The sequence below is a fragment of the Vipera ursinii genome, assembly GCF_947247035.1.
Source record: "Vipera ursinii genome assembly, chromosome: 4".
Classification (NCBI taxonomy): Eukaryota; Metazoa; Chordata; class Lepidosauria; order Squamata; family Viperidae; genus Vipera; species Vipera ursinii.
The window spans coordinates 39,284,863-39,304,768 of NC_139514.1; the positions used below are offsets into that span (position 1 = coordinate 39,284,863).

The following is a 19,906-nucleotide window of genomic DNA, read 5'->3' on the forward strand; positions in this document are numbered from 1 at the left end:
ATCACAAACTAATGTTGCCATTCCTGACTCTCTATGTTTGAACTCTACAGAATGTGTATAAATGTGAAAAGGGTTTGTAATTATAGATCTTCCACATTACATTTAGTAATCTGTCCTTTAAAAGGGATGTGCCTATGAGTTCTTTTCAAGTATGCTGCCATTTCTTTAGTCACTGGATAATAGATGTTTCACCTTTCCAATTTTGCTTAATGCTGCTCCTGAAGAGGTAAAGAAGATGCTTTAAAAGTATGTTTAAATGTTAACTATATCCTTTTTTGAGCATTAATGATATAGAGCATAGCAATTAATTTAGGATTGCATGCTTTATAAAATAATTTAGAAATTAAGTAAGAACTTAATAGTTAAGAAGCAGAAACAGTCCATATAAGAAATGTATTTTTCTGTTTAATTTTAAAATTAATTTTGCCATCTTTGAATCATGTTTTTAATACTGGAAATGAGAACTTAGCCTACTTCTGTTACTACATTGATTTGTTCTTAGCGTTGTACCATTCCCTCCTTTGTTTAGTGCTAATATAGTTGTCAGTGTTATCATCTTCTAGTGTTTACTTGTTGTAAAAATTGCTGCTTGAAGGCAAACACAGCAGAATGTAATCTAAACTATCTTGTGTATCTCTTGGGGGAGGGTATCTGTAGTATGTAGTTTTTATTTGTGAAGTATATTATGAGCTTGGAATAACTTATTTCCCCATTGCCTTGTAAAAGATTCACCTGTGTTTGATATTCAGGGTATTTTTCATTAGAAGATAATGCATTGATGTATAAACAGTTCTAAATGCCAAGCTAGTTCACTTCAAATAAGAATTCTGCCTCCATGGTACATGACTTGCCTTTTTTGCTGTAAAGCTAAAACATGTGATTATAGAAACTGATTAAGGGAAGTAAGAATTAGTGGGCAAGTACCAGAAATGCATGTATACTTATTTAATTCCAAATTCTTTACAGGTAGAAGAACAGGCTGTTAAATATTTGGTTCTTGAAGGCATTGAGCGAGACGAGGTGTCCAAACAGCAACAAGTTTATTCTAACTCAGAACAGAACAGAAGCAAGCTAATAGCTGCTGCGCAGCTATTTATACGGTTGGCCTCTAGGTGGTGACCAATAGGTTTAAAGTGGCAGTTTCCTGCCCCAAACCTACTTAACAGCCAGGAGACAGCAAGTCTAGCTCAGCACAGCAACCGTTACATAACACACAGAAAGTAGATCAGCCTTTAAGCAAGCAGTTAGACATAAAGTAAATGCATTACACAGATAAGGCCAATACATTAGACAGGCTATAAATGTTTGAAGTGATGGCCTCTTGCAGAAATTTCATGAAACTAAGACAGTGACAGAGTCAATATCTATATCTACATATCTATTCCCCAGTGATAGAAATAGGTGATTTGACTTCTAAGGAATTAGATAAAATGCTTTCCAATAATAATCTCAAATACATATACAGTTTATTTTCTGCTATTATGTATGCTCAATGTTGGTAAAGAACTTTTATTATTAATTATTGGATAATTAAATTTGGATAAAACCTCTTGTAAGTTCAAACAGGAAAATTCAGTTATATCCATTTACTTACAAATGCAGATATTTAGTTCAGTCTGATTATTGCTTTATGATATGTGAGAATTTTCTGATTTGTGGATTAGAATTATGCAACTTATTAGATGCAAATTTGTTTTTATAGAATATACATTTATATTATAAAAGAAGTCTCTTATAATATAAAATTCTTCTTACACTATAGAAATTTTCCAGTGATTGGACAGCATTTGTACAAAATGGTATATCCTACTTGAGCAAGGGGTTGAACTAGAAGACCTCTAAAATCCCTTCCAAATCTGTTAAATTATGTTTTATGTTCTATTACGAATGTGAAATACATTCAAATAAAAGATAATTTAAAATAAAATTGCAGAAGTGAGAAATTCTAAATTTCCAGTTTTTCTGTTATTTTGAGATACATTTTAAGGTTGAATAATTATCATGTCATGAATTACAGTATTCTCATATTTGACAGATTATTCCCTAAACCAATTATAATAGGCTGTACCACTAGTCCAGAAACGTTCACTTTTCTGATGCTGTTCATGTGCTCATCACTTTTCAACCAAAGCTCTAATTTCTTATTAAAACTCAGGACTTCACTCAAGAACATGTTGAAATTATCAGTATGTAAATATTCTGTGTGCTTTCCTACTGTTTTTGTTTTCATGCATTGTCAAAACTGCTGTTACTTTGCGCTAAAGCTTTGTATATGCTTAGTAATAAGCACCATTGAGTATAGGGAAATTGCAGAGGTGCACACTGTCCTATGATGCATTGTATGTCTACATCTAACTAACTCTGGTGCAGCCCTTTATTTTATTTTTTTAAAAAACTTGATATTGTCTGTAGGATATTAACAGCATAATCCCTTGCTTACTGCATAATGTTTACCCGCCATTTGCTTGCTGCTTATATCTGTGATTCATTTCCTCTTCTCAGATTATACACTGACTGTAGAAGCTGTGAAGCTGAAACCATTCTTCATGGCAGGGCATACATTTGAAATGACCTGCAAGGTGTCATCCCAGAACATCAAGACTCCTCGTTATTCAGTCCTCATTACAGCAGTGAAGTCTCTTAGTGATCGGACAAGATCAAACGGGACTACTCGTATCATTTCTCTCAATCAAGATTCAGTAGTTAGGCGGGAAGACTGGACAGACCAAGACCGGGTGGATGGTGTAGTCTTGGAAAAGATTCAAGAAAATGAGTTCCGCTATAGGATGTACCAGACTCAGATTTCTGATGCCGGGCTATATCGCTGTGAAGTGACTGCATGGTCCCCAGGGGGTGGAGGCAGATGGCGGAAGGCGGTTGATGGTTTCTCCAATCCTATCCAGATAGACTTCCAGACCTCAGGTCAGTACAAAGCCTAGTCTGGTGAACAGTTTGGAAAATACATCTGTATCTGTGTTTATAAAATTAGTACCAGAATTTCTCCAGGTTTTTGTTTTACTACTAGTAATGATAGAATAGAGAATTTCAAAAGGACTCTAACTCAGAACTTTGGCTCCCGAACCTTATCAAACGTGACTTGATTATTGAAACATTCTGGAACTGTATGCAAAAATGTCAGGTATAGATTTATTTTATTTATTTATTTTTATTTTTATAACATTTATATCCCGCCCTTCTCCGAAGATTCAGGGCGGCTTACAAGTTGAGCAGTAGCCTTCATTCTATGTATATGCCTGCTTATTAGGGCTTTCACACACACACCCCAAGCGGCATTATTACAAAGTCAGCTTATTGCCCCCAACAATCTTGGGTCCTCATTTTACCTACCTCGGAAGGATGGAAGGCTGAGTCAACCTTGAGCCTGGTGGGACTCGAACCTGCACTAATTGCAGGCAGCTGGTGTTACTTAAGGAGGCATTAGCCCACTGCTCCACCAAGGCTCTTATTCTGTGTAATATTGTTAAATCCTCTTCCATCAGAATTGCCTAATGAAAGCAACACTCCCTGCTCTTTCCATACTATCTACAGTGTTCTTGCAGCTGTAGCTATCTGCATGTACTCCATCCGACTGCTGATAAAGTCATTCAGAATGAAGTAACTATATTCATAGCTTTGATTTTATGGCACTTAGCAGTTAACTTTGCTAACTTGCTTTTCTATTAAACTCCAAGAGATGAATTTAAATCTGGAAAAGACCCATAGATTTTATAGTGAGTAGTGGCATAGTTTAGATACTAAATATTACATCATTCTCCCCTATATCCCTTGTATAAAGAGCTGATAATGGTGATACTTTTGATAATTTTACCTATGGAAAGAAAAAGATCACATGCAAACTCAGGTTATACTTTCTATGTATGGGAAAATAAGCATTGATTATATCTTCAGAAGTATTAAATATGTCTGGGAGAAGTATATTGTGAGATATTTAAAGGAGGAAAAATATCAATTTTCCATGCAGTCGCAAAATGGCAAGCAGTTTCTTAATTGCAGCAAAATTAAGCAAGCATTGAAAGTTCAGAGCTATAAAATTTCAGCTGTGAAAATAAGACTACAAAAATGTCTTCATTTTCTCCTTATTTTAATACTTTCAGCCTATGACATTCTCCTTTTGTTTAATGAAACAGCTTTCTTGCCTGCCGTTTTACCTTCTCTTAGATGTGTGGGTCACTGTAGGCCTGGAGGCAAGTAAAAGCTATCTATTGTATCGCACAATACCATGGTTTTTCAACTTTAGTAGCAATAAACATGGAAAGCATGAACAAAATAGATAAATCAAGAACTGACAACAAACTGTAGATCTTTATGGTTTGGAAATGCTTCTTTAACTTTTGGTCTTCCTTCAATAAACACAGTTTGCTGTAGCTCTAGCATATTTCCTATTCTTGGCTTAGAATGTTGTTTCACAGCACTGAATGGTTTTCCTTTTCCTATATATTTATATTTTGTTTTAGCATCATTTAAAATAATGCTTTACTAGATGCTAGAACTTTCATTGCAATAGCCTTCAATTTAGGAATGAGTAAATGTAGGAACATTTAAAAGAAGTCTAATATCTCAAATAAATTCTTTGGGGGTAAGTTTTGTCTTTTATATTGATTTTTATTTGAAGTTGGAAGGACTTGTTGGTACTAGAAAAATAACTCATTTGGTTTCCTTCCAAAATTGCTTCAAGATATCAGTTTTCCTGAATGTTTAATATTTCAAGAAGTTTTCATCTTTACAAATGCGTAGTCAAAATGAACCTTCATGATTTTTTCCCCTTCTCTTTGTAACTTGTAGTATTACGCAGTGCAGATTAATTAGATGCAATTAGGCCAGACGGGAATCTTCATGATTTTACTCTCTATTTTTTACATTTTTGTACAAGTCTTACAAAATTATATCATCTGCAGTTTTCAAAGTGTTTATAGTAATGGTGTATCTCCAAACTACAGGTAGTTTTTGATATATGATCAGTCATTTAACAACCATTTGAAGTTACAACAGCCTCAACAAGGGTGCTTTATGGCCCATAAAACACTTCTGGTTGTCATAAAATGTCGTGCTAGGCATCATGTAGTCACATGACCTCATTTCAGGTGTTTGGTAATCAATTTGCATTTACTACCAGTTTTAGCATCTGTAGTCATATAACAGCAATTTGTGATGTTTTTGCCAATTTCCATAAAAAATTGATTGGCTTAATGACTGCATTTCACTTAACAATCACATGACTCAAACTTAGGATCATACAATTCACTTAATGACTGCTGTAAGGAATTATATAAAAAAAATCAGCTCCAGTCCCCTCGACTTATGACTGCAATGACTTATAGCTGAAATTCCATTCCAAATGGGGATGTAAGTCAGAGACTTCCTGAATGCCAGCCTGTGTAATATATACAACTTAACATGGAGATAATATGTAGATTTGTCTCGTTCCTTTCTTTATTTTAAAGTTCTGTTTCAAATTCAGTTCTTACAATTTATTCATCTTTTTATTTATTCATCACATTTCTACACCACCCATCTCCCCTACATGACTCTGGGCAGTTTTCAGTTAAAAAAAATAGAAAAGCATTAATAAAAAGAAGTTAGGATAATTTCTTTATTATTATAAAGACTATTGTCTGAAAAATAATCAAATGTTCTGCAATACCCATTAGATATAATATACTCCCATTGTCTAGTATTTTGTTCCGTATTTGTTAACATGGAACTAATGGCGCTTTAACTGGCTCTTCTCTTGCAGCTTTAAATTGTTTAACTTTTCATTTGCATCTGTGGCCTGTTGATTGTTACATTTCAATTTCTAATGAACGTGGTTCCTGAATATATTCTCTGTTTATAGATGTTTCTATTATTCTGTAAGGGACGCGGTGGCTCAGTGGGTTAGGATGCTGAGCTTGTCGATCAGAAGGTCGGCAGTTTGGCGGGTCGAATCCCGAGTGCCGCGTAACAGAGTGAGCGCCTGTTACTCGTCCCAGCTTCTGCCAACCTAGCAGTTCGAAAGCACGTAAAAAATGCAAGTAGAAAAATAGGGACCACTACGGTGGGAAGGTAACAGCGTTCCGTGCGCCTTTGGCGTCTAGTCATGCCAGCCACATGACCACGGAGACGTCCTCGGACAAGCGCTGGCTCTTCGGCTTTGAAACGGAGATGAGCACCGGCCCCTAGAGTCGGAAACGACTAGCACGCATGTGCGGGGGAACCTTTACCTTTACCTTTACTATTATTCTGTAATCCCAATTGTAAAAGATTTCAAATATAGTATTTCCATCTTCCTTAAACCTCGTCTTCCTCTACTAGATCTGTTTCACAATTATTTCTGAAGAGTTCTATCTTTGCTGTGCAGTTTCTTTTGATTTCTCTGATCTTTTAAAAATATCTCTCATTTTCAATTTCTTTTTGCTTTTAAGAGTTCATTGACATCTTGTCTGCAATATCTTGTCCTTTCTTGCTTGACATTTAAAGTCTGTGTTCAACTGTGCATCCTTGTTGCTGCTTAAGGCTTTTCATGTTTTGGTTTGGCTAGGCTATCATTATATCCTGCTAAGAAAGTCATTGGGATCAGTTAGAAATGTTGGTTTTTTACAATGTCTTTTATCTTTTTCAGTAGCTTTTCAGGTTTTCTTTTGCACAATCTTAATATACTGAATCTGTTACTTACATCTTATATTTCAAGTATGTGTCCTCCAAGTCAATCTTGCTGACAATAAAAAATTGTCTTTCCAAAATTTGTTTATCCTATCTCCTTCATTTATATGGGTCTAGGATTACCAGATATCTAAACAGACAAAGCAGGAAACAGACAGTGGGTATGAGGACAAGTGAAAAGAAAAGCAGTATATTCTAATTATTTAACTGTCCTGACATCTGCACTAAAAATTATAGCAAAAAAAGTACTAAAGTCCACATGTATATGAAATTATTTTTCCTACTTCAAGAAGATTGGTTTCTCAATTACAGGAATGTGATAGAGCCAGTTATAAAGCAAAACCCTTCAGTGAATAACTGATTAAGGTCTTGTCAGTTTCAGGTGGGTAGTCCAAGCCCATCAGAGGGGACTGATCAACTAATTAAGGTCCGAGCGCTGAACTTGTTAACGAGGTTAGTACTACTTGTGGCATTACAAAGAAAAGCCACTCAGGTAGCTTTTTAGATACTCAAAAAGTCAGACAATATTTGATTTTAAGGCTTTGTCTGCCAGATGACATGAAGACAAAAAGGAGGATATATATGGTAATTCTAATCTGGTCCAAATATTTCTTTTGCATTCCCATGTCCTGTACCCCATTCCTAATACTATATGCTTTCTAGTACCTGCACTTGGCATGTCTAACATATCTTAAATGTTATGCTCACTATCTTCTCCATATACATCTATAGTAGGTACATACACTTTTATAACATTAATATTTCTGGATGTCCCGTAATTCTAATAGATATGACTGCTTATTCAGTTAGAAGACATATTAGCTTTTTGAGTGTCATTACCTTTCTGTTTTTTTTTCATATAATCTCATGACCTGAAGTGGTTCATTCTTGATATAATGCATTAATCCAGACAGAATGGAGTTGCTGGTTAAAAAACATTGACTCAGTGACCAAGATACAATTTGTTCTATATATAAGTTGTATTGAGAGAATATGTATGAAGTCTTGGAGTGGTCCTTAAGAACAGAGAAGCACATTTGTACAGTTATTGCTAGAATATTAACTTGGCATTTTTCAATCCTGTCAGATTAGGCAACGGTGAGCCATTATTCTGATGTAATTGTTGCGGTGTCTTTTCTGGTGCATGGAAGAAAATGTCTTAGCTAGCTGTTAATTGATGATGTTGCTAGGATTATATGATGCCTATGCCAAAGGGTTTAAGACTTTGTGGGTCATAACACCCTAAGGTAATACATGAATTGTATAATCTTACACACACACACAGTGGCTCAGTAGGTTAGGACGCTGAGCTTGTCGATCAGAAGGTTGGCAGTTTGGCGGGTCGAATCCCGAGTGCCGCATAACAGAGTGAGCGCCTGTTACTCGTCCCAGCTTCTGCCAACCTAGCAGTTCGAAAGCATGTAAAAATGCAAGTAGAAAAATAGGGACCACTACGGTGGGAAGGTAACAGCATTCCGTGCCCCTTTGGCGTCTAGTCATGCCAGCCACATGACCACAGAGACATCCTCGGACAAGCACTGGCTCTTCGGCTTTGAAACGGAGATGAGCACCGGCCCCTAGAGTTGGAAACGACTAGCACGCATGTGCGGGGGAACCTTTACCTTTACCTTTACACACACACATGAATGACTAAAATGAATGACTGAAGATGGGCAAGAAATAAACATATCACTTCCTCTTAAAAACATACATCTGTATGAAAACTAAAACACTTAAAGACCTCATTTTTTAAAATTGATTTTTTTCATTTGAAATAAAACAGTTTACAACCATCTTTCTGAGTTCGTTTAGTTTTACATAATCTCTAAATCTGAGTTTTATTTTTATTTTTTTAAATAGACACTTATCATTCTCCATTCCACATTTATTTTGGATCAATATATTTTAGCAACTTCAATTCTGCTTTGCTATTGCCTTCTACATGCAGAGAAAGGAGCAAGTCTGTGCCTTGAGAGCTTAAGATCAGAATCAACAGTATCAACCGAGTCATTACTCTTCTGAGCACAAAAAACTTCCATGCAAAATCATTATTTACTTCATTCCATCCAACATTCATGGTCCCAGAAGGAAAAATAAGTGGACTGAAAAGTGACCGGTTTGCTTTGCATTATTACAATTTTTAAAAAAGATTCTCTATAGAGCTGCTAAACATCTCCAGTCTGCTTTACAACTTAGAGGACATCAGATATCATGATGCAGTTGTTTAGATACAGGGAGTGCAGAATTATTAGGCAAATGAGTATTTTGACCACATCATCCTCTTTATGCATGTTGTCTTACTCCAAGCTGTATAGGCTCGAAAGCCTACTACCAATTAAGCATATTAGGTGATGTGCATCTCTGTAATGAGAAGGGGTGTGGTCTAATGACATCAACACCCTGTATCAGGTGTGCATAATTATTAGGCAACTTCCTTTCCTTTGGCAAAATGGGTCAAAAGAAGGACTTGACAGGCTCAGAAAAGTCAAAAATAGTGAGATATCTTGCAGAGGGATGCAGCACTCTTAAAATTGCAAAGCTTCTGAAGCGTGATCATCGAACAATCAAGCGTTTCATTCAAAATAGTCAACAGGGTCGCAAGAAGCGTGTGGAGAAACCAAGGCGCAAAATAACTGCCCATGAACTGAGAAAAGTCAAGCGTGCAGCTGCCAAGATGCCACTTGCCACCAGTTTGGCCATATTTCAGAGCTGCAACATCACTGGAGTGCCCAAAAGCACAAGGTGTGCAATACTCAGAGACATGGCCAAGGTAAGAAAGGCTGAAAGACGACCACCACTGAACAAGACACACAAGCTGAAACGTCAAGACTGGGCCAAGAAATATCTCAAGACTGATTTTTCTAAGGTTTTATGGACTGATGAAATGAGAGTGAGTCTTGATGGGCCAGATGGATGGGCCCGTGGCTGGATTGGTAAAGGGCAGAGAGCTCCAGTCCGACTCAGACGCCAGCAAGGTGGAGGTGGAGTACTGCTTTGGGCTGGTATCATCAAAGATGAGCTTGTGGGGCCTTTTCGGGTTGAGGATGGAGTCAAGCTCAACTCCCAGTCCTACTGCCAGTTTCTGGAAGACACCTTCTTCAAGCAGTGGTACAGGAAGAAGTCTGCATCCTTCAAGAAAAACATGATTTTCATGCAGGACAATGCTCCATCACACGCGTCCAAGTACTCCACAGCGTGGCTGGCAAGAAAGGGTATAAAAGAAGGAAATCTAATGACATGGCCTCCTTGTTCACCTGATCTGAACCCCATTGAGAACCTGTGGTCCATCATCAAATGTGAGATGTACAAGGAGGGAAAACAGTACACCTCTCTGAACAGTGTCTGGGAGGCTGTGGTTGCTGCTGCACGCAATGTTGATGGTGAACAGATCAAAACACTGACAGAATCCATGGATGGCAGGCTTTTGAGTGTCCTTGCAAAGAAAGGTGGCTATATTGGTCACTGATTTGTTTTTGTTATGTTTTTGAATGTCAGAAATGTATATTTGTGAATGTTGAGATGTTATATTGGTTTCACTGGTAACAATAAATAATTGAAATGGGTATATATTTGTTTTTTGTTAAGTTGCCTAATAATTATGCACAGTAATAGTCACCTGCACACACAGATATCCCCCTAAAATAGCTATAACTAAAAACAAACTAAAAACTACTTCCAAAAATATTCAGCTTTGATATTAATGAGTTTTTTGGGTTCATTGAGAACATGGTTGTTGTTCAATAATAAAATTAATCCTCAAAAATACAACTTGCCTAATAATTCTGCACTCCCTGTAGTCCCAGCCACCTTTACAATTTCAAAGTTGGAGACAGCTATCAGTTCAGCAATTCTACTGTTTCTCATTTTAGATGAAAAAAAATAAATAAAATTGAGTGTCACCTACATATTGTTAATATCTAATTCCAAGCCTCTGGACAACGTCTCCCTGCATCTTCGTATAGTTTATAAACAAATTTATAGACAATATTGAACTTTCTGGAAATTGACAATGTGAAAGCTATGCCTGAACAGAAACCGTCAACTTTCCTTTTTTGGGGAATGGCCCTGTAGCTGTAGGAACAGCATTACAACACCATAGTGCCTCCAAGTCATGGAATCATCCACTCAGATACCACACTACAAGATACTAAACATTATTGAGAATTTGAGAGGGATTAGTAGGTAAAACATCTTGCCTCTCTCTTTTGTGAAAGATAACCTATCAGAGTGACCATGGCAATTTCTTTACTGAAATAAGCCCTAAAACTAGGTTGCAATAAAACAATCTCAGTTTCATTCAGTGATTATACAGTTGTTCAGTCACCATTCTTTCAGTAATCTCACCATAAAAGGGACTATTAGCAATGGAAATTGTAGTATGACAATATTCTTGGTTTACAGAACTCCTGTAGATTCAAATTACTGACATTTGAAGTCTGTTTCCATTACTCTCTGTATTAATGGGGTGATTACATTCTCTTGACCCATGCTGTTAATCTAATATGTTTGCCTTCAAAATGCCTCTGAACTTGATACAGGATTAATTTAAATAGAAGCACAAGAATAAATACAGTTGATGGCCTGGCAAATAACCAGCAAGAATCTTCTGGCCTGAAGCACTGAAGGTGGCTTCTGGAAACCACTTTAAATCTTATGACAGAATATTGATACAGAAATGGCTGTATAACATGGCCTAGTGCAGAGATCCCCAACCTTTTGGGCACCAGAGACCGGTTACATGGAGAAAGGTATTTCCGCGGACCAGAGAGGCTGTGGTTTTGTGTGCTGCCTGCATCCCGCAGATGGGGCTTTGCTTGTTTGTGCAGCCCAGTTGTATTAGGGAACATAGTTGTTTGCATAGCCCTAGGATTAACTTTGTATTGGGAAATTGTTACGTGTGTCTCCAGACTTGGTTTCACTTTTGATTTGCGGATACTTTGGTGGAGCAGTGGGCTAATGCCTCCTTAAGTAACACCAGCTGCCTGCAATTAGTGCAGGTTCGCATCCCACCAGGCTCAAGGTTGACTCAGCCTTCCATCCTTCCGAGGTAGGTAAAATGAGGACCCAGATTGTTGGGGGCAATTAAGCTGACTTTGTAATAATGCCGCTTGGGATGTGTGTGAAAGCCCTAATAAGCAGGCATATACATAGAATGAAGGCTACTGCTAAGCTTGTAAGCCACCCTGAGTCTTCGGAGAAGGGCGGGATATAAATGGAATTAAAATAAAATAAATAAAATAAAATGTTCTCTGAGGTATTTGCAAGCCTTGGAGTTTTGCTTTATTCGTCTCTGTTGGAACCATGACAGGAATCAGAGTAGATGCTTCATTCATTTTTTTATTCGGGTCTCTTTAATGTCTTTAACATAAACCATTGTGTACCAACAACAGATTGGTTCTGTTGAAACGTGGTCCTTGAATTTTTTTTTTAAGTTTCCCATCCCTACTGCTCCAAGATAAAAATTTGACTGAAAGATCTAATGTTCTTCCAAAACTGATAATTTGCTAAAAAATAATAATTGTTCTTATGCTTTGAAAGTTTCAGTTGCCTAAGCTAGCTCTATTGAACTTCACAGTTCTTCTTTCATTTTTCTTCCCCTGTTAGTTAAGAAAAGACCTTCATTTTCTAATCATTGGTTGGAAGGAAGGAGGGAGGGAAGAAAGAGGTTATATAGTACTGATCCACAGACCGGGGGTTGGGGACCCCTGATATAGAGCAAGGTGAAAAGGAAAGATTTGGGTGGAAGGTGGGCAGATGCTGGGCAGATTGTTGTGGGGAGGATTTAATAGTGAAGGGAAGAGAAACTACCCACTTTGGTATTTAAACCAGCATCCATTTTCCTGGAGAAAAATCCAAATAAACTTTGTAAAATTCATCTAACTAATAATTAAATAGACAAATAATGTTTGTCCATTCGGAAAGGAGCAGGTGGTCATAGCTGAGAACCACATATTAGTAGCAAATTCCCATTGAACTGATAATGCTATCGTTATTTTTGTCCTTTTAAAAATATTTTTGTAATAGTTATCATTTATTATATTTTCTACTTTCTCCTGTTTGTACATTTGCAGAACTAAGAGGTTTATGTGTAAGAGATTATAAGTACAAGTGATGCTGAATAGGAAAAACATATTCCATGAACCTTGCTTTAAATATTGCCAGTAACCTCTGTGGAAATACTCTTATCAGGATCTTACATTTGGTTTTCCTCATCTCCATTTATAGTTTAGTAAGGTATTGAAAAATGCAGTAATTCCCTCTGAACTTGATACAGGATTAATTTAAATAGAAGAATCTTTGAGTGAGCTGGAAAGTATGTAGAACAGTTTTAATACATATAAATATTTATCATACTCTGTGTGGGAGTTGCTTTATCTGTATAGACATTTCAGTTTCACTAAAAGAGAAAAATGCCCATCTCTAATGCTGATATTTGCAGCATTTTCTTTTCGTTTTGTGACTTCATTTTCTAAAAGCAGAGAATAAAGAAACTTCCTTGTTCTTTTGTTTGTATCTTCTTTATCTCTTACCCTGGTTGCTTACAAAATCTCATACTTTTATCTTATAAATTATGCAGTTAAGAGAAAAAGATTTGAATAACTAGAAATTATTTCACATGGCAGTAATTCTTTCCATTATAGTAAAATTTGGTCACAAGACTGCACAAAGTCTTTGTAGGTGAAAGAAAAACGTGCATTGATTTTTTCTTGTTTTCTTTTACTTTACTTTTTAAACAAAAACACAACTGCACTTCGCTTTGCATTACATACGTTTGATTCTTGCAGCTGATTCAGCATTGGCCAAAAAAAGTAATGTAGTTTTCAAACCATAATATTCTTAATAGAAACTTGCTGTGTTCCTGAATGTGGCCTCTGAGAGTATCAACTTGACTCGGCTATAATAGAAGCCCAACTAGTGTAGCATGAATAAGCTTAGAGCAGCAGTTGTCCGTCCAATATTTTAGACTGCAATTTCTGCAATTCCCCAGAGAGTGCAGAATTCCTACCAATCGTATTTGGAGAAAGCCAGGTAGGGAAAGGTTGGCAAAAAGAATAACCAAGTTTAAGTAGTACTATTTGAAAACAGCAAATGTAGTTTCAGGTGGGTTGAACTTCTTTATATTTTTAAACACTTTTTCCATACAGTTTTTAAACCATGATCCATATTTATTTCCTGCTTCATGTGGGAAATGATACGCAATAATTTTTAATACTGTCTTCTATGCATTCTTCTTAAAATGTTAAATAATGAAACAGATTTCTTTAAAAAGATGAACTAAGTCTGAATGGTATAATATTTTTTATGTCAAACATAGTGATAACAATTCTATAATGAAAAATGATGGAATCAAGGTGATCAGTGTCTGGCATGCCTACCTGAAATCTTGCATAAAATCTTGTCTTTGTGGTGTTTTGTGGCTTGTCAAAGTCTGCATCAACTATTTATTAAAACCACACATCTTACTTTTCCTCTTAAGTTTTATTTTTCCTGTGTACTTTTTAGCAGTTGAAAATGCCTTCTGTCCTAAGAGGCATGATGTTCTTAGTTTTCCTTTGCCTCATTGTCCTTTCCTTCCAATTTTGCTCTATTGCAAGATGATTTTCTGTATACAAAACTTCAGTGATATATGTCTCTTTCTTCTTAACGAAAACTACTTAACTATAAATCTTTGGTTACTAATTTTTCAGTTTGATATTTAGTCTTACATCATTGTCTAGAATTCTTAATTCGACATTATATATTCACTCTGACTTCTTAATAGTCAGTCCTTTAGAATCTTGCATTCCTAATTCATTCACTTATATCCTGATACTGTATGTCTTTGTTCATGAGATTTAATGTTTTTGTGAGTTTTTGATCAGACATAATTTCATGCTCATATTTGACTACAAAGTTTTGCATAGGTATATAGCTTAATTAAACTTCTGCAGCAAAATAGATAAGTACTTGTCTTTTTTTTTCTTCCTAGGACCTATTTTTAATGTTTCAGTGCATTCAGATAATCCAACCATTTATCGAGGTGATCTGGTAAACTTGTTTTGCATCATCACCATTGAAACAACAGTGCTTGATCCAGGTATGATTTGAATATGTTTTTCATTTTTTCAGTAGTTTATTTCTTCATCAAGGAAATTTTGTGGAACATTTTATAGACTACATCCCCATAGCCAAATACTTTGTGGTATACATTGGATTGTCCTCAGATGTTTGTGCAAACACTGAGTAGTGGTGTGTGAAGTACCAGTTTACAGCTAAATCAGAAACCTGCATTTCACTTTTCTGTGTACCAGAAAAATACAAATTGAAGTAATTTTTTTATTAGTATGAGACTTCTCAGCGTGTTCAGTGAATTTTGAATATTTAATCAAGTTGAACTGAGTATCTGGAACTGCCCAGGTATTCAGGAAAACTACATTTTTTATTTTATAAAGGTCCAACGGGTTTAAACTTTAAGGGTCATCTTTAATCATCATCATATTGGCCATGCAAAATTCAGTATACTTCAGAGGATGCTTTTTTGAATAAATTGTCTTGTTCTAGTAAGTGTTCAGCATACAAATATGGTCTTAGCTATTTAGTTTAGTGCTCACTTCAAATTAGGTTTGTTTCAGAGCATGTTGAGAACAGATTTTGGAGAATCTGTCTATTCTTTCTTAATCCTTAATATTTGTCCTGATGTATTGAAAGTGCTTAAAAGAAACTTTTAAAAAATCTGAGACAAATGTATGTGAGCCATTCCTTAAATGTTCAGGTCAATACATATAAGTGATAAACCTAGTTCAGTGTTCAGTCTGCAGGCATATTTAATTGTACTGTTAATATTCAATAAAAGTAATAAACATTAGTGCAATTAATAAAGTTTAAGAAAATTACAGTTTGCAAGCACATTTAAAGTTCTACACTGATGTACTCCTGATGACTACATCAACACATTCCTGTTGATTTCTTGGCAACAATAGAGAAAGGACTTACCATTGCTGCTTTTTAGATTATTTTTTCCAATGTCTGAAACAAATCCACAGCCGTAGGAATTCCTGGTGATCTCCCATCCAATGTAATCTAATCCTGTTTAGCTTTTGTGAGAACAGTCATGTTTGTATCACATTCACATACAATTTTCACTCCATCTTCTCCCCATATCTACAGTGGTGCTTGAAAATTTGTGAACTCTTTTGAATAAATAAAAGAGTGTTTTGGCTCATGCATTTAATTGGATTCTCTTTATCATTTTAGATCATATTTATCCAGAAATATTGAAACTTCAGTAAGAAGGACAAACTTTTAAGTACCACTGTGTTTTTAATAATCTACATAAAATTCACATCATAATAATATGTTAAATATGATATTAGATGGGAGCAGAAATTCAAGTCTCACCTTAGCCATGAAAGCCAACTGGATGACTTTGGGCCAGCTACTTTTCTCTGCCCAACCACTTCACAGAGTTGCTGTGGATAAAATAGAAGTTGAATTGGATATGTTTGCCACCTTGAATTATTTGTAAAAATAGCAAAGATTGAAAATTCATTCATTCATTCATTCATTCATTCATTCATTCATTCATTCATTCATCCATCTATTCATTCATGCTGGAATATACTTTGTTCCACTTGCCCATTATTTGTGAAAGCTTTGTACACTTCAGTTTTTCACATGTGCTTATTCTTGTACTTTACAAATTGGACTCTAGAGCAATTCCATTCTCCTTAAATGAATAGGCTGAGTCAGAAAGACCAAGTGGATGTCACTGCCAATAAAGCCTTTAACCAATTTCAGCTGGTGGACCAAATGTACTATTAAAAGAAAAGGCAGTGCTGAATGCAGTCACTTACGGCTTGTCATTTATAAACTGAACTGCAGTATAATTTACATAACAGGGAGTTGTCTGGAAGAACACCAGAAACTTTAGTTTCAAAATAATAACATGCCAGGCCCACTGTTACTATATTATTTCATTATTACAGGAATGGAGCTGGTATTAGTTTCTTTCTGAATAAAATTTAAACGTTGGTTATTGCTCAGCCCAGTATGGCTTGTGCCATCTAGAGGCTACCTGTTCTGAGTTCAATTTGCTCTCCAACGCACAACAAAATACAAGATTCCCCTCACACTTTAAATTATCTTTTGTCAGAATAAATTTTTGCAATACAATGATATTCATGTAACTCAGAATTAAATTCTAGTACACCAGTTATCTTATTCACAAGCATATATGCATAACCCTGAATTGCAGTACAATGATGAATTAATATTAACTGAACGTTTGCGTTTTACAATATTTATTCATACAATTTATAGGCAGCTACAGGGAAAGCTGCCTTCCGGGTGAGATTCAAGGTGCTGGTAATGACCTACAAAGCCCTACATGGCATGGGTCCGGAGTACCTTAGGGAGCACCTGCGGCCGGCATCAACTTCCCTCCGCCCAGTGCGCTCCCACAGAGAGGGCCTCCTCAGGGTGCCACCGGTCAGAGAATGCCGACTGGTGACCCCCAGGGGGAGGGCGTTCTCTGTGGGTGCGCCTGACCTGTGGAACCGTTTACCGGTTGAGCTCCGGATGGCTCCCGACCTTCGCTCCTTCCGACGTGATCTAAAAACCTATTTGTTTGAACAAGCCGGCCTGGTCTGATGGGTTTGGGTTTTAATTATTGTTTTTAAGTAATTTATTTATTGTATTTGGGCACTATGGTTTAATCTGTTTTTAATTTTTGTATTTTAGTATTTATTGCCCTGTTCACCGCCCTGAGTCCTTCGGGAGAAGGGCGGTATACAAATTAAAATAAATAAATAAATAAATAAATAAATAAATAAATAAATAAATAAATAAATAAATAAAATAAAAGCCAATTATTCTGGGCATCTCACAATTAAACATAAAGAAAACAAAAACAAAAAGAATTATGAGCATCCCCGTAAACAACATAACACCACAGAAAGTCCATCCTACAGAAGCATCTTTAATAGCTTCCTGAACATTATTAAGGTGGAAGCCATATAGAGCTCTGGGAGGATATTATTGCAGAGGGCAGACAACGTGCCACAGAAGGCCTGCTTCATGGACCCCCCCCCCAAGATGACACTGCTTAAGCACTGGGACATGCAGCATGCCCACTCTGCCTGCTTGTGCTAGATGGGCAGGAAAAAACCTGGAGGCAAGTCCCACTCAGAAAACTGGACCCTATAGCCTTATTGGAATGGAAGCATTGGGAATCTTTAGAATAAAGAATTTTATTCATTGGCAGATAGCATTATTACAAGTATGGTCAATATATGGCTTATGACCAATTGCAGTGTTTCATAGCATCAAAGAACATATAAGCAATTTGTGCTAGACGTAAAATAAGATCAAAAGGTCTTTGTTTATTTTTAGAAATATTGGGGGGAGGGGGAATAGAGTAGTGTAAATTCTGCAGTTTTTTTAAAGTGTAAAATCTTAGATCTAAGTTCCTTCATCATCATCGTCGTCGTCGTCAAGTTGGAAGGGACCTTGGAGGTCATCTAGTCCAACCCCCTGCTCAGGCAGGAAACCCTATACTATTTCAGACAAATGGCTGTCCAGTCTTTTAAAAACTTCCAGTGTTGGTGCATTCACAGCTTTGGGAGGCAGGTTGTTCCACTGATTAATTGTTCTAACTGTCAGGAAATCTCTCCTTAGTTCTAGGTTGCTATTATTCCAGCTGCTGCTGCTGCTGCTGCTGCTGCTGCTGCTGTTGTGATTGTTGTTGTTGTTGTTGTAGTTGTTGTTGTTGTTGTTGTTGTTGTTATTATTATTATTATTATTATTATTATTATTATTATTATTATTTCCCTGCACTATAATATTATACAAATTGAATTAAACTTGTAGCTGCTCTTATCTGATTGCTATTAGGTTATGTACTCCTTCAAATTCAGTTTGGAAGTGTTGCTTTAGAACACATAACAGTGGAACACAGCCTTTGCTTGTGATTCATTAAAATATCCTCACAATGCTGGAAATAGGTTTGGTGGTTTAATGGTTGTAGGCAGATAGAGTGCTACACATTGCAAAAGGTTCTTTACCTGTGAAAAACAAAATGTTTCATAATTCAAATTTTTATATTATAAAATTATTTTAATAGTATACTATATAATTTGTAATTAAACAGTTTAAGGATGGAAAAGTAGGAAAGTTAATAAAAATAAAATAAGAATGAAGTTCTGCTGTTAAGGACATGTCTAAGTCACATCTTTGTATTCACCAATTGTGATAATGACCTCTAAGTTCTAGGACAGTGTTACAAATGCTTATAGGAATATGTGGCAAATGTATTCAGATTAGTTCCCACATTTGATTTCCATCTTACCGTGGGATGCACCAAGATATTCTACTTTGAATGCAACAATTAAACTGCCAACAAAAGCTACTAGCCTAATGAGGTTAAAAGTATAGATCTACTCATGGATTTATAAAAATTGTTCCTATTAAAATACAAAAAATGATGCATTCTGACTAGCTGTCATCCTGTATTAGAGATAGAAATCAGTGTAGGCTCTTGGGAGCTTATTCTCTAGTAAAATTGGCATATATAGTGACACATACTTTATATACATATGAGGGTAAAAGGTTATCTGAATTGGGTCAGTAGTACAGGAAGTTATTAGTCCATTGGACATGTTAACTCAGAAATAATTTTCCTTTAAAGGAAGGACTGCTGTTTTTGATGAGTAAGCCAGTAATTAAAGCACTGAATTATGGAAAAAATACTATATAACTAAAATGATATACTCATCACATTTGCATGCCTTTAAGTTACATATATTTTGCATGGGTTCTTATAAAATTTTAAAAGTAAGTGTAACTCTGGAAAGACATTTCCAAAACCACAGTCACATCAATTTTGGTATAACATTTAGTAGAACATTTTTGGCAAAGCATCTGAAGAATTTTGGACAGGTACATATAAAATAAGGTATTTTACAGGTAATTTAAACCAATAGGATTGGAAGATAAACAACATTATAAATTAGATGTGGAAACTGACTTCTTAAAGTGCAAAAGGTAGTGTACTTTACCCCAACTATACTAAAGTGTAGGCCTTTGAACTGACTCAAATATTGTCAGTTTAATTAGTAACATTTAAATCGTTCAAATCTATTAGTCCCATTCTCAGAGATGATCATTTTATCCTACAGAAAAAGGGAGTTAGTAGTGATAATGACAATAAGGAAAGACCATAATAGATTCTACACAGTCTATTGGAAAGTTGATGAAACTGCCTAACTCT

General features: G+C 35.9%; 1 protein-coding gene across 1 annotated transcript in view; it reads left to right on the forward strand.

The window, feature by feature from the left end:
* Positions 1-19,906, forward strand: part of PTGFRN (prostaglandin F2 receptor inhibitor) — an 82,516-nt gene that overhangs the window by 57,863 nt on the left and 4,747 nt on the right. The window contains exons 6-7 of the mRNA XM_083361902.1: positions 2,503-2,922; positions 14,630-14,737. Of these exons, the coding sequence (XP_083218028.1) occupies positions 2,503-2,922; positions 14,630-14,737 (528 nt within the window). The remainder of the gene's footprint in view (positions 1-2,502; positions 2,923-14,629; positions 14,738-19,906) is intronic.